This window comes from Wyeomyia smithii, chromosome 3 (genome assembly GCF_029784165.1).
Source record: "Wyeomyia smithii strain HCP4-BCI-WySm-NY-G18 chromosome 3, ASM2978416v1, whole genome shotgun sequence".
NCBI lineage: Eukaryota > Metazoa > Arthropoda > Insecta > Diptera > Culicidae > Wyeomyia > Wyeomyia smithii.
The window spans coordinates 25,252,951-25,265,608 of record NC_073696.1 but is presented as its reverse complement, the minus strand read 5'-3'; the positions used below and the strand labels follow the sequence as shown (position 1 = coordinate 25,265,608).

At 39.9% G+C, this 12,658-nt stretch overlaps 1 protein-coding gene across 1 annotated transcript; it reads right to left on the bottom strand.

Annotated features, from left to right (window-relative positions):
* Positions 1–10,734: 10,734 nt before the first annotated feature.
* LOC129728184 (uncharacterized protein K02A2.6-like) lies at positions 10,735–12,081 on the bottom strand. The gene is made up of 2 exons (XM_055686599.1): positions 11,041–12,081; positions 10,735–10,983 (listed from the first exon to the last, which is right to left on the bottom strand). The coding sequence occupies exons 1-2, from the start codon at positions 12,079–12,081 to the stop codon at positions 10,735–10,737; spliced, it is 1,290 nt and encodes a 429-aa protein (XP_055542574.1).
* Between the last annotated feature and the right edge of the window lie 577 nt (positions 12,082–12,658).

Below are 12,658 nucleotides of genomic sequence, written 5' to 3'. Positions count from 1 at the left end.
ATATTGTGTTCTTAACTGAATCGAAAGCAGTAGAGCTTAATCCGGCCGACAATACATACGACCTGGTGAAACCTAGAAGTCGGCAAAATATTCGGATAAAATTCCACAAAATATCTTCACGAATTCGAACGAAAAGTCTGTCTCAAAAATGATGAAACACTGATTTCTTTTTCATAGGGGTTACTTTAGCAGGATGTCTAGCATTTAAAAAAAAAACCTGGAAAACCTGGAATTATCGGGGAATTTTATTTTGTCTGAAAAAATCTGGAATAGTCAGAGAAATTTTGTTGGTTCAGTAGCATTTTAACTCAAAGGTCAAATATGTTCTATTTGCTTTCAAATATTGAACTACACTAAGGTCGCTTTTTACGCGATTTTTTTCATCAGTGAAAAGTGATAGAATTAAAAAGTGAAGTGAAATAAAAGTGTAGTGTAAAAGTGTGTCGATCTTGTCAACAGCTCGTGTAAGAATTATTGAATCAAGTTCTTACAAAACTTTGGAAAACTCGAATTTCTCGGCATGAACACATTAGTGGTAGACATACGTTACGTATTCTTATAAAAAATTCCCCTGAATCGGTTAAACATGGAGATACAGAGCCGAAATCAACTCAGAATATTATTTCAATCTATTGAATTATTTTTACATTCCATTTAAGGACTAAATTTAACCATCCAAATACACCTAAACTATTCACAGAAAACCACTTTTAGTTAACATTAAATAGGGACTAAAATTATTTTACCGCGGTAATCCATCGTTCAGCAATACCCACGAAGTTAAAATATTTCTTAGTTGACATTACCACTATGTCAAAAACACAGCACTTTAATTCACCGAAGGCCCCACCGCCGCTTCACTATGGTCGGAATCGTGAAATTTCACGACAAAAATCTGTAAGTCGGAAACCATAGATGTTAGAGATTTTTTGTCTTCTAGAAAGTTTCTCTACTAAGAGGAATCTTTCTCTTTGGTATGACTGGTTACTAAGGTGGTCCTATTGGACACAAAATAAATTTTTATCTTACGACATAGAGCAAACTCTATATTTTGACACTAATAGATAATTGCTAACTTTTCAAAGAAAAAAGTTACAGGTATTTTTTTGTTAAAAAAATATACTTTTTGGAGGCACCCTACTCCCTTGTTGGCATATATATGCAACAAAAACACATTTAGGATGAAAGTACATAGTTTCACCTTCAAAATTCATGTTGTAGAATTAGTCAACTTTTGTTCCCTTTAGAATTAAAATGCATTTAAAAAATTGGAGTTTTCACACAAAAATTTGCAAATCTACCATGCAATACCATCTAGTTATTCCAATTCGATTTTTACTTGGAAAATTCGTTCGAGTGACTTTTGGGGCATGAGAAAGCGCTTGTTTTGATGTCAATAAATAGTTTCTAATGCTCGTTGAAAATCAAATTTCAAAAATTACATTTTAATAGCGTTCTCTACATATTTACAAGCCAAAATTGTTTTTATATTAATCCAAGTACTCTTTCCACTCAATCGTAGACCTTTGAATATCTGTTTTTTTTGGCAGATTTAGCTGCAAGAATGGGATTTGATGAATCCATAGCACGATTAAAAACATCCGTAAAATTCGCAACTCTAGAAATTTCTCGTGCGTGAAATTGGCGATCTTTCCGATAATATTTGTTTCTAGCTTCAGCCTTGTTCACTCATAAATCCCGTTGAGAGGGGTAGACTTGCCATGATCCTGGTAGAATGTGCTAAAATTTCATGAAGTGTCGCAGGCATGGGATACCATCTGTACAGGTTCACGTACATATTGAATGTCATGTCACAAAGCTTATCGAAGTTTGCTATATCTATTTGTGTAATTCCACAAAGCACGGGCAACCATTTTAATCGATTATTTTTTAACTGGCTAAAACTTTGCACAGGTTTTCTTATAGACTAAAAATAACATTTTTTACTATAAGAAATACAAAAAATTCATAAATTGATTATCTCAAAAAAATCACTTTTTTTGAGGGACAAAGTTATTATCTACAACTTTGCCGGAGATACTATACCGATCAAACAAGCCGTTCAAATGCTGGAAAATTTTTGATCATTTATAGTCATTCAAATGCACAAAATGTTATCTTTAGCTTACAGGAAGTGCAATGTTTGAAACATGATAATTAAAAAAAATAATAAAGCAAAAAAAAGTTCTGTGAATTGCTCACCTGATCTAGGCTGTGGGCATTTTTGATTTGTATTGACACTGAGTTGTAACGGAAATAGCCTTTATAGAATAGTTTGGAACACACTTGCGGCGTTTTACTGTGTTTCGATATACTTGACCACAACTGGTGGCACCAGCCGAAGGCCACAACTATGAAGTTGAAGCCAATATACGAAGAGCTGCATGCACACTAGTGCCGCATAGCGGGGTAATTCAGTACTGAATTATCTAGCATGCAGATGCCTTTGATCTTTTGAACAAGTTTGCTGAAAACCGCAACTTTCTAGGTTGTTGAAAACACGAGATATCCGCTAATTCCATGTGATGCTAAACTTGCCGGGGGTGTTGCAATATTCAAACTATGTGTTGCAACACTCAGTGAAGCGATTCGAAGTTTGGTGGGTAAATTTCCAATTGATTTTTTTATTTTGATTCGCAGGTGGAATCAACTCTGTTTTTTATTTTTTTTGGACGTAGAATCACTAGAATCAACACGGTATATATATAATTGCGTTCTTGCTTTCCTTTCAGTTCATTTCTCGACTTTCGCCAGTGCAGCTACTAAAATGTTTTACTTCCCTTGTCATTGCCTACCCTTGCTAACACGCAGAGAATCCTGAGTAAGAATCCCCAGGATACCGATTAACACGGTGACGGAATCGTGAATGGAATCGCAAACACGACCCGGAGGATTCCCACTCACGATTTTTATTCAAGAATCCTAGAGCCATATACAGGACATTCCTAAAAATTCTTTTTTCAGGAATACTATTCAAGGACGCTCACGAATCCAATGTGAGGAATCCTAGAGAATCTTTGCGAATTTTAGATGTTCGTCCGGGTTGTTTACGGTTTGGACGTAGAATTACGTTTTACCGCAACATAGAAGTACAAATTGAAAAACCGATAACATCGAGTGCATCACGAAACTTGTCGAATTCCAATGACTCAGTTCAGCTTCAAGCTGGTACAGCTTTTAGTACCGCTTTTTACTCGCTTGAAATGAATATAGAAGTGAACATTTCATAATTTGCTAGGGAAGAAAATCGATTTTGTTTCAAGAACGTATTTGTGGCTCTGAGAAGGACCGACTGTAGTTTGTACTGGAACTGTAATTTGCAGGAGGAAAGAAACAATTCACAGCAAGCTGGTGCATTTCGTAACAGCTCTATTTTAGCTTTAGCTCCGGATCCCATGTGCTCGGCTAGCTCTGCTGGTAACAGCAACTTACAGTTAACGGTTTACAGTTAACGAAAAACTAGTGTAATTGTTGCATTGGTCCTCTCCGCTTTTTTCATCATTCAGGTAGCAGTTCCGTCAATCGTGAAATTTGCAAGTTGCCGTTCATCTCCTGCTGGACGTCCAATCGTTCCCGGTAGGTCGAATTCATTGTCTGCTGCCTACTGAAGAGTATGCGCGTTGGTGCAGGAGTAACTATCGTTCTGGCGTTTGCAATAGAGTACCTTGCTGCAGGTGTGTTGGATTTGGCGGGGAACGCTGCTAGAGATAACTACAAAACGAGAATCATCTTGTGTCATTTGCGGTAGGCAATTTGAAACTATGCGGAATCGAACAAGCTTCTGTGCGGGATCACAATCACCCAGGGAGATGTTCTACCTAATATACTATTCGAAAAACTCGAAACAATTACAGCTACGAAATAAGCAACAATTTTTACTTAGAATCTCGTTTCTATCAAAAACCTTTTTTTTTACTATAAACAGTAGTAGGTATAGAAACGGGATGCTATTTACTGAGATTCGAACCTATTTGAGAATAAAAATGTTAGCGTCATAGTAGGAAAATTCATCACCCGTCATTGCTTTGGACTCAGTTTACTAAACGAACAACGACAAAATTGGCATATCGTCGTTTTCGTTCGAAACTTTCCCAACTCATAATTTTATAGCTTCGGGAAAAACGGGAAAAGAAAAGTAGAGTTGAAAGACTGAAATTTATCGTTTCACACCATTGCATTGATTAACCCCAATCGAGTGTATTCCCAAATCAATTGCAAAAAAAAAAATCATTGACATAAGGCAGGCTGTTGTAGTTTTACGTTAACGTGTCGTGTCTTATAAAGAACCTCTTCAATGGTTTGAAATCTTTTAGCAGATATCATGACCAAGTTTTTGGATTTCGAGTTAAAACGCGGATTTTTTCACGCAGATTTCGAAATTTGCATGATTTTTACATGGTAAAAAGACTTAGCAAGACATATATGATTCGAGATTCCGAATAAGTGTAATCTGAGAAAAAAAAATTAGTGACACCATTCAATAAGAAAACGTAGTAAGACGTCATGAACAAATTTTTTTTATTGTCCAAAAGTTTGTATTCTTCCTGGCGACAGTTTTTGACTTTTTCTTGCGTTCTTCCTGCACCTTGAAATTTATTTCTTGAAATGTTGTATTTATAGTAAATAATCAAGCTATTATTTTCGTAATTTTCGAACAATGTGCTATCTGTGTTTAGTTTTGTTTTGTTTTCCTGGTATTTCTCGAGAACAGAAGTCCTTTCCAAAAAATACTACTGAAAAATTAAAAGGGATTCAGCAACATGCCGAAGACAGGAAGATTGCTAGTTAGAATTCCGCCTAGCTGCATAATACCGTGTGCTTTGCAAAATTTAAAAAGTGTATACGAGAAATGTTTTTTTTTTAAATTTTAATTTTTTAACTGTTTTTTTTTTCACCGTTGATTTTTTTTAAATTACTCAGACGTTTCGAATTTGTTTTAACAACGTATGATTAATAAAATGATATTTTGAAGCAGGAAAAAAATTTATATTATATTATCGTTTCTAAGCCGGTGTTAACTCATAAATTCAGTTTATCGAGATTTTTTTTTCATTTCTACAAAAAAAAAAATGAAAAAGATGCGTAAACAGTGCAGATCTAGAAACAAAGCAAGTGCCTCTTAAAAAATTCTTGTCAAATTGTAAATCAAAATAGATCGTTGGCTTAGCACTTATCCATTTGCTATCCTAGCAGGACTTGCTTTGCTTTCGATCTGCCTGCCTGCCCGGTCTTCAACAGGCAAACACTTTCCGCACCCCCACGGGCAATTCAGCAGCGCCAGCGCCTACTTTTCACCGCACCAAAACAAATAGATTGTTTGCTCAAATATAGCTTTCCACTTTGTCTTTTCTATCACCGCGCCACTTCTAGTCGATTATGCTGACGACGTGCATAATCAGAAATGAAAAACAGAACAGAGTAGGAAGAAAAATGAATCGAAATCGAATATCGCTCTTAGCTTCAGGTTTGTTGGTTGCGGCGGGGTAACAGGAAACCAACAAAACACGAAAAACAGTACAATAAAAAATACATATTCACGCTTCTGTTCCGCTAAACACAATTTAAAAGTAAACTCTGTCGCGTGTTTCTATCGAAGCTGCGTCTCCCCTACAAACGAGCGGATGGATAAACTGTTTTATCCCTCCTGGCGCGGCGGTTCTAAGTGTGCAACTCCGTGCCTTACAGAAGATGATCGGCAGCTAGAGAAACAGAGCGAGAGGTGGCTCCCTGATTTCGATTTATCATAAATGGATCATATTTTTTGCCTCGTGTACTTTTCCCACCTTCACGTCATGGCCTGCTGCTGCTGGTGCTGGAATATTCGCCAGCATTGGCATAAAGTAGAGCCCCTCGTCCTTGGTGATGCTTTCTCGGGTGGATTTCGACTTATTTTTTATTGCCACATTCTTTTCTACTGTTGATTTTCTTTTCTTTTTTTTTGTTCATTCCCAGCGCTTTACTTTAGAAAATTAATGAAGCATGCGTATTGATAACACGGCATGCCATTCCACGCCGGCAGAAATCGATTTTCCTTTCCCCCGATCCTTTTACGGGGCTCCTTCCAATCATCGTTTCTATTTGAATTTGATTTCATAAATCGGTATAGTAAAACAATATGGTGCTCCGTTGCCCGGCGAGCGAGTGAACGAACGACCGAGCGGCTGCTGATTTCCCGCCGAGGGTGGGTAGAAATTGGCGCTTCATAAAAAGACGACGGTTATTAAAACTCACTTTATCACAAGCGTTCATGCCGTTTCCTTCCATGGAAATAATAATTATACTTGCAAGGCTGCAGCAGGCAGGCTTTCGGTCCAACAGGAGCAGGAGAGGAGAGACACTTCAAAGGGTGGAGACACAATAAGATGGGAAATGTGATACAGTTTCCTTCTAATTAATATCCCGAGTGACGATATAACCAGCAATTAGCGATAAGACGAGAGCTACGGTTTGATTATTTCCGTTTGTTTTTGCTGTGGCGCATACTGCCAAAATTTCGGGTGTGTCCCTCATGTAATGGCAGCCCGGCTTCGGACGGACCGGAAGGGTGTCACACCCTGTACCTCTTTATGGTGCTCAAATGCTAGACTAAATTGGTTTCATATACATATACTTTGATACTGTCAAGGTTATTAATTTAAATAACTATTGCGAGATGAAATTTCAACTGCGATAGCAGAGAAAAAAATCGGGTTGCGATTGATCTCACATTTTGATCACAGATGTTAAGTAATCTTAATCGACATTTTGACAATTTTGATAACTCTAACAATTTTGACAATTTTGAAAGTTTTGAAAATTTTGAAAACTTGATAATTTAAATGATTGAAACAATTTTTCTGCTATCAATAAATTCGTGCAGGAAGTTGAGACTCAGAAGGCTACGTTAATCACCGTCTTGTGATTTTCGAAACCGTGTACATAAATGTTTTTTTTTTCAATCGAAGCAAACTTGTATTGAATAGGCGATAAAAGCTTTTTTATTGACCTTATCACTGCTCGACGTAATGCTAGTAAATCGAATTAGAAATATGTTTAGCCTAACAGGTGCTCGGAAAGGCCTGTTTAAAGTACCGCTCCGTTATCCTACTTATTGAGTCTGCTAAAATAACATACGCACTCGCATTTTAGAGCTCTTCTTCGTGGTGGGTAAATTAAGAGCATCGCAAACTCGTTATTTAACGTTAACTAATGGACTGTAATTTATTCTTTAGTTTTTCGTGTTAATACCTCATCTCATAATTATTGTTTTTAAAAATTCAATTGCTTCCGTTCGGGTTTTCGTGATTAAAGAGTGGACTGATGAAGGGTTTTATTTTTGATCACGGGATGTACAGGTCATAATTCCGAGAGTAAAATTACATATCTAAAACAATCAAGTTTTATTTTTCGCACAAAACTATCTAACCCAGGTTGATAAATGAGTTCACTTGTAGTTTAACGGTTAGTTTCGACACTGATCAGTCTACTACGTTAACCAAACACTTAGTTGATGACTTCCGTTGCGATACACATAGTCGTTTTTTGCGTTCCGCAATCTAACCAACTCCCGTAAGGGCTAACAAAAAAAAACCCAAATCATTAGGTTCATTAAGATAAAGAAAGGTCAACCGAGCAAGCAAACATTGCCACCCTCGCCTCCCTGACTGCTCTGGTTTGTGCAGAAACCCCCCCAGGAGCCGATCAGATAAGCCCGAAAAAGAAAAACGGGAAGCAAAGAGAAGCCAAGACTCATTTATCTAAATTTCATCACTTCTAGCAGGAGTTTTGATTGATTTGACGCGCAAGTTCGGCGTTTTTTTGTTGTTGTTGTTGCTATTTTGTTTCGGTTCTCTATACATATATGCGCGGGGTTAATTATCCACAGGGAACAGAAAATTTAATTACGGAAATTTGAAGGCCTGTCCCTCATTTATTAATGTTCGACCGATTGTTTGGCGCTTTTCGGCGCGCCGCCGCCGCCGCAGATCACACGGTCACGCTTATCAAACGGAAGGAAAAGGCTTTCGATCATAGTTGGCCTCGACGCGGAAAGGGAAAAAAAGGGAGCGTTCAATTTCAAACTCAAAAGCTTATGATGGTTTTTGTGTTTGGAGGGCTCAATAGAAAAAAATGTATGAATTTTAATGGAGAAAGAAGAAAGATCTATCAAAAGCCGATTCTTCATGGGAACATGGGAAATGATGATAATGGCGACGACGACGACGACGACGACGATGATGTCGGCAAAGGATGAAGAGGCTCAGTCTCAAGTGAACAGGCAATAATTACTAGTCGACAAGTAATTAATAGACCTTTTTTAATCCAATTCGCTCATCCCTCGCTTACATGCGGAAAATCCAGCCTATATCGCAGTGACACCATCTCTGAATCGAAGTTTAATGGGCGTATGTGTGACGCAGAAGAAGGCCGGACGAACGCAATCACCGCCGTATTGAGCATCCAAACACACTTGACGGCTTTGTATGGCCGCCATTATCGAAACAGAAAGACACGTGATGAATATTTTATCGCTCGATTAATTGACGAGCAGCTCCTCGAAAGGGGGCCCACTTCAATCAGGAAATAAATGAGGCAATCATTGGATCATTAGAATACCAATCAATTAGAACGTTCTATTGGATGCGGTTGGTAAAAAAGGCCTACACCGTGCGTCGTCCTCTCTTCTTGTCTTCATTGCGCTGCGGAGCGAACTAATCTGGCAAGGCCTTACCATAGCACAGCCGCCCCGGGTGCAGGCCGAAGTCAATCAGCCAGCCAGGCTAGTAGGCTTTGCAAAATCCCATTGAAAATCGCATTCAATAAACCGACGACTACGACGCCAACTGTGATGGGCGCTGCTGCGGTGGTAACGGCGAGGAACCATAAGAAGGATTAACCTCTAAATTGAAATTGAAATTGTGGTCTGTGTGGCACACAATCAATTGAGGGATCACCTTATGCAAAAGGTTCTCGAGTTCGCCGCTCCGTTACGTTATAGGATGGTGTGTTGATATGGGGAAGTGCATGTATGCATCGTCACCGATAGAGGGAGAGAGAGTGAAAGAGCGAGACATCCGAACAGACTAGGGTGCCACGATGACGCTATCCTTTGGGTCGACAGTTGCAGTTGCCACCGTGAAGTGCATATCTGTTTACAGACATCTCAACAATAATACGGTGCATGTGTGCAAACATATTGAATGGGCGCAATAAATCGAATGTATACCCGAAAAAGGAGAGTGTAGAGGGAGTGAGGGAGAGTTTGAAAGGCCACTACGCAGGCAGGCAGGTCGTCAGATTGCAGGTTGCGCCGAAGGTAAATGTGGTAACAGCTTTCAGAATAATTAGTTTGACTGTTGAGCTGGTCTTTTATGGATTGCGTCCTACGCGGGGGCTTGCGATGCTGTATGGGTTGATGATTAGTATTCAAGTAGATTTTCTTTCAATTGGCTCTCAATGGCAATGTGTTTAGTATAAAATCAAATATCAATGATGGTTCAAACAACTTTTGAAAACAGAGACAGATTTTTGAAATTTTGTACAACAAATTTTGTATCTATAAAATAATAAAAGTCAAGTATCCTCCACGTAAAAATGACTTTATTAAATTTGAAAAATTGGTATTTGAGTGCGCCTGATTGGGGATAACTGAAAACTTATCAACTACGTAACGTTTCTAAACATTTAAAAGATGATTTAACGAGGTAACATTTGGTAACGGTTAGAGGATAAAAAAATAGTTAGTGCAGTGAGCAATGTACATTTCTAGAAGCAGGATCACTAAATAAATAAAAATTACAATGCCAGAAAACTTAATATGAAAACTTCAACTGGTGTTTGAAGGGCATTGAAAGTGAAAAAATATTAAAATTATTTGGAGCTCAAAATAAGATTCCTGGATGCTTGTGCTCCCCGTGGTTCTGTGGTTAGCGATGTTTGTCGGCTAGCTCTCCCACATGGTTGTGATATCGGGTTCGATTCCCGATCGAGTCGAGGATCTATTCGAGCTGGAAATTTTCTCGACTCAGCACTGGGGCACGGTGTATCGTTGTACTTATCCTACACATGCAATATGTGCTAAAAACAATATCGATAACGAATTCTCTCAACTAATCTAGTTGATCGAGACCGCTATCAGCCCCAAGGCTAAGCGTGCGATATTGGATGCTTGTGCTAATCTGGATATTATAAGCTGGGCGGGGGTTTGAAATAAAATTTGGGAAAAAAATCAAATTATTCTACTCTGAAAACTACTTCAGAGTATTTCTTTCAGAAAATCCATTGTTTTAAAGCGTTACATTGTTTTACTGGTTAGTGTCATAAATTGAACCTCCCAGTTGGTCTCGAGGTACGATGCTGGTCTAAGAAGCCAGTCGTCGTAGGTTCGACTCTCGGCTTGGGAAGAACTATTAATGTCAGTAGGATCATAGCACTAGCCCCGGCATCGTCCTGTACACTAAACAGTTGGCTGCGAAGTCTGTGTATAATAAACATAAGGTCGAGTTCCGAATCGGAATGTAGCACCAAGGCTTTGCGTAGTCATAAATTGATCAAATTTTCCATTGTGTTGTGTTCTTCAAGAAAATAAAAACTACTAATAATTGTTAAGTTCTACTTTAATAGTCTAGTTTCTTTGGTGGTTGGAATCACAATGAATATAATTTTTCACAGCTGTTATTTCATAGCCTTGACAGCACGTCAAGGCTTACTTGACTATTCCATTACATCTCCCTTTTTAGAAGAGATCGTAGGGGTTCAGCCAATTCGTGACCCTACGATTTCGAACTGAACGGTCTGGCTGGACTCTGCATCCTGGAAATCGTCATCTGATTCACCTTCAGGTATGATTAGAATAGCTTCTTCAACTACAGGGGCAGCTGGTTCATCTGGAATATCAGAAACAGCGGGCCTCATTGGTTGGAGGTTGAATTCATCCAACAGCATAAAGAGCGGCATGTTTGGTAATATTGGAGAACTTTCGCAATCGCCATGAAGTTCCTTTAGCTGATTTGTGTGCGATCAAATGAGACGTCCAGTATCCAACAGCACGTTGTAGTTTACTCGGCCTTTGCGCTCCACAATCGTTCCAGGAATCCACTTGGTTGCATTGCGTTGGTGTACCTCTGCGTAGACCAGATCATTTGCTTCGAACTCCCGTTTGATGCTGTTGTGGCGTCTGTTGAACTGAGTGTTTTGTTTCGTGTTTACTTCAGTTGGGCTTGGAATCTGTGGCTTGACAAGATCTAGTGTTGTACGGATCGATCTTCCTAGGAACAGGTCAGCAGGTGACTTTCCTTCAGGCGAGTTTCGACTCGGGGTTGAGCGGTACGTAGATAAGAAAATCTGGAGATGCTGGAATGTGGCCGTGTTTTCCCCCTTGACAAGCTTCTTGAGTCCCCTCGTCAGTGTGTCAACAAACCTTTTAGCCTGTCCATTCGACTGCGGGTGATACGGAGCTATGGTCAGGTGACAGATTCCGATTGCTTTACAAAACTGTTTGAATGTTGAACTGATGAACTGGGAACCGTTGTCTGACACCAGGGTTCGTGGATTTTCATACCTTGCGAAGGTTTCTTCAAGAATTTCCAGTGCTGCTGTCGTTGTTGAACTGCGGGTGCGGAAAACTTCGGGCCATTTTGAGTAAGCGTCGACGATAACCAAATAGTAGTAACCATTCACGGGGCCAGCGTAGACGATGTGGATGCGCTCCCAGGGTTTCGACGGAATCGGCCAGGACTCCAGATCAGTTTTTCTCGGGGATTTGGCGGCTTCGGCACAGGAACTGCAATGTCGAACACAAGTTTCTATGTCGTCGTCTATGTTTGGCCAGTAAACGAAGCTTCTAGCAAACGCTTTCATGCGATTCATTCCAGGAGGTCCTCGATGCAATTGACGAATGATGCGCTTACGGAAACGTGCTGGAATGACGACCCGATCACCAAACATTATGCAATCTTGAACGATCTGCAGGCTCTCTCGTCTGGTGAAAAACTGACGAATGGCTGGATCCTGTGGTTGGGTTGCAGTTTGCGGCCAACCTTGATTGATGTGCTGGATCACCTCTTGTAGGACTGGATCACGACTTGTTTCCTTGACTATCATCTCAGATGTGACCGGTTAAGCAGAGATGGAGTTGTCGAGGATCGCTTTCACATCCAATTCGATTTGCAAAGCAGCGATGATGTAGTCTTCGTCCGGTCTACTGTTTGAACTCATCAGGCGTGACAGGAGATCAGCGTGACCAAAACTTGCAGTCGGCACGAACTGGATGTCGAAGTTATTAAGCATCAGCGTGAGTGCCCAGCGTTGTAGGCGATTTGCGGTGTAAACTGGAATACCCTTCTTCCTTCCAACTATTTTCAGCACGGCATGTGGTCGGTTTGAAGAGTGAATCTACGTCCGAAAACCATTTTGTGAAAACGGGTAACTGCAAAAATTAGCGCCAGAGCTTCCTTCTGGATCTGTCCGTAGTTCTTTTCAGCTGGTGTCAGTGACCTTGAAGCGTGAGCGATGGCCGTTCAGAAAACGATGCATAATCACTGCACCCAAACCACCCTTAGAAGCGTCACCTGCAACGATGATTTCCTTATCTGGATCGTAGTGAGTCAGCAACAAATCGGAAAGGAGAATTGTCTTGAAACGTTCGGAAGACCTCTGGCATTCGGCGGTCCAACCCCAG

What these genes read in the sequence shown, in the direction of transcription:
- LOC129728184 (XM_055686599.1), bottom strand. Translation starts at nt 12,081, where the DNA reads ATGATAGTCAAGGAAACAAGTCGTGATCCAGTCCTACAAGAGGTGATC. An exon ending in TTGTGGAGCGCAAAGGCCGA is followed by an intron (nt 10,984 to 11,040) that starts GTAAACTACAAC and finishes CACACAAATCAG; the next exon opens with CTAAAGGAACTTCATGGCGA.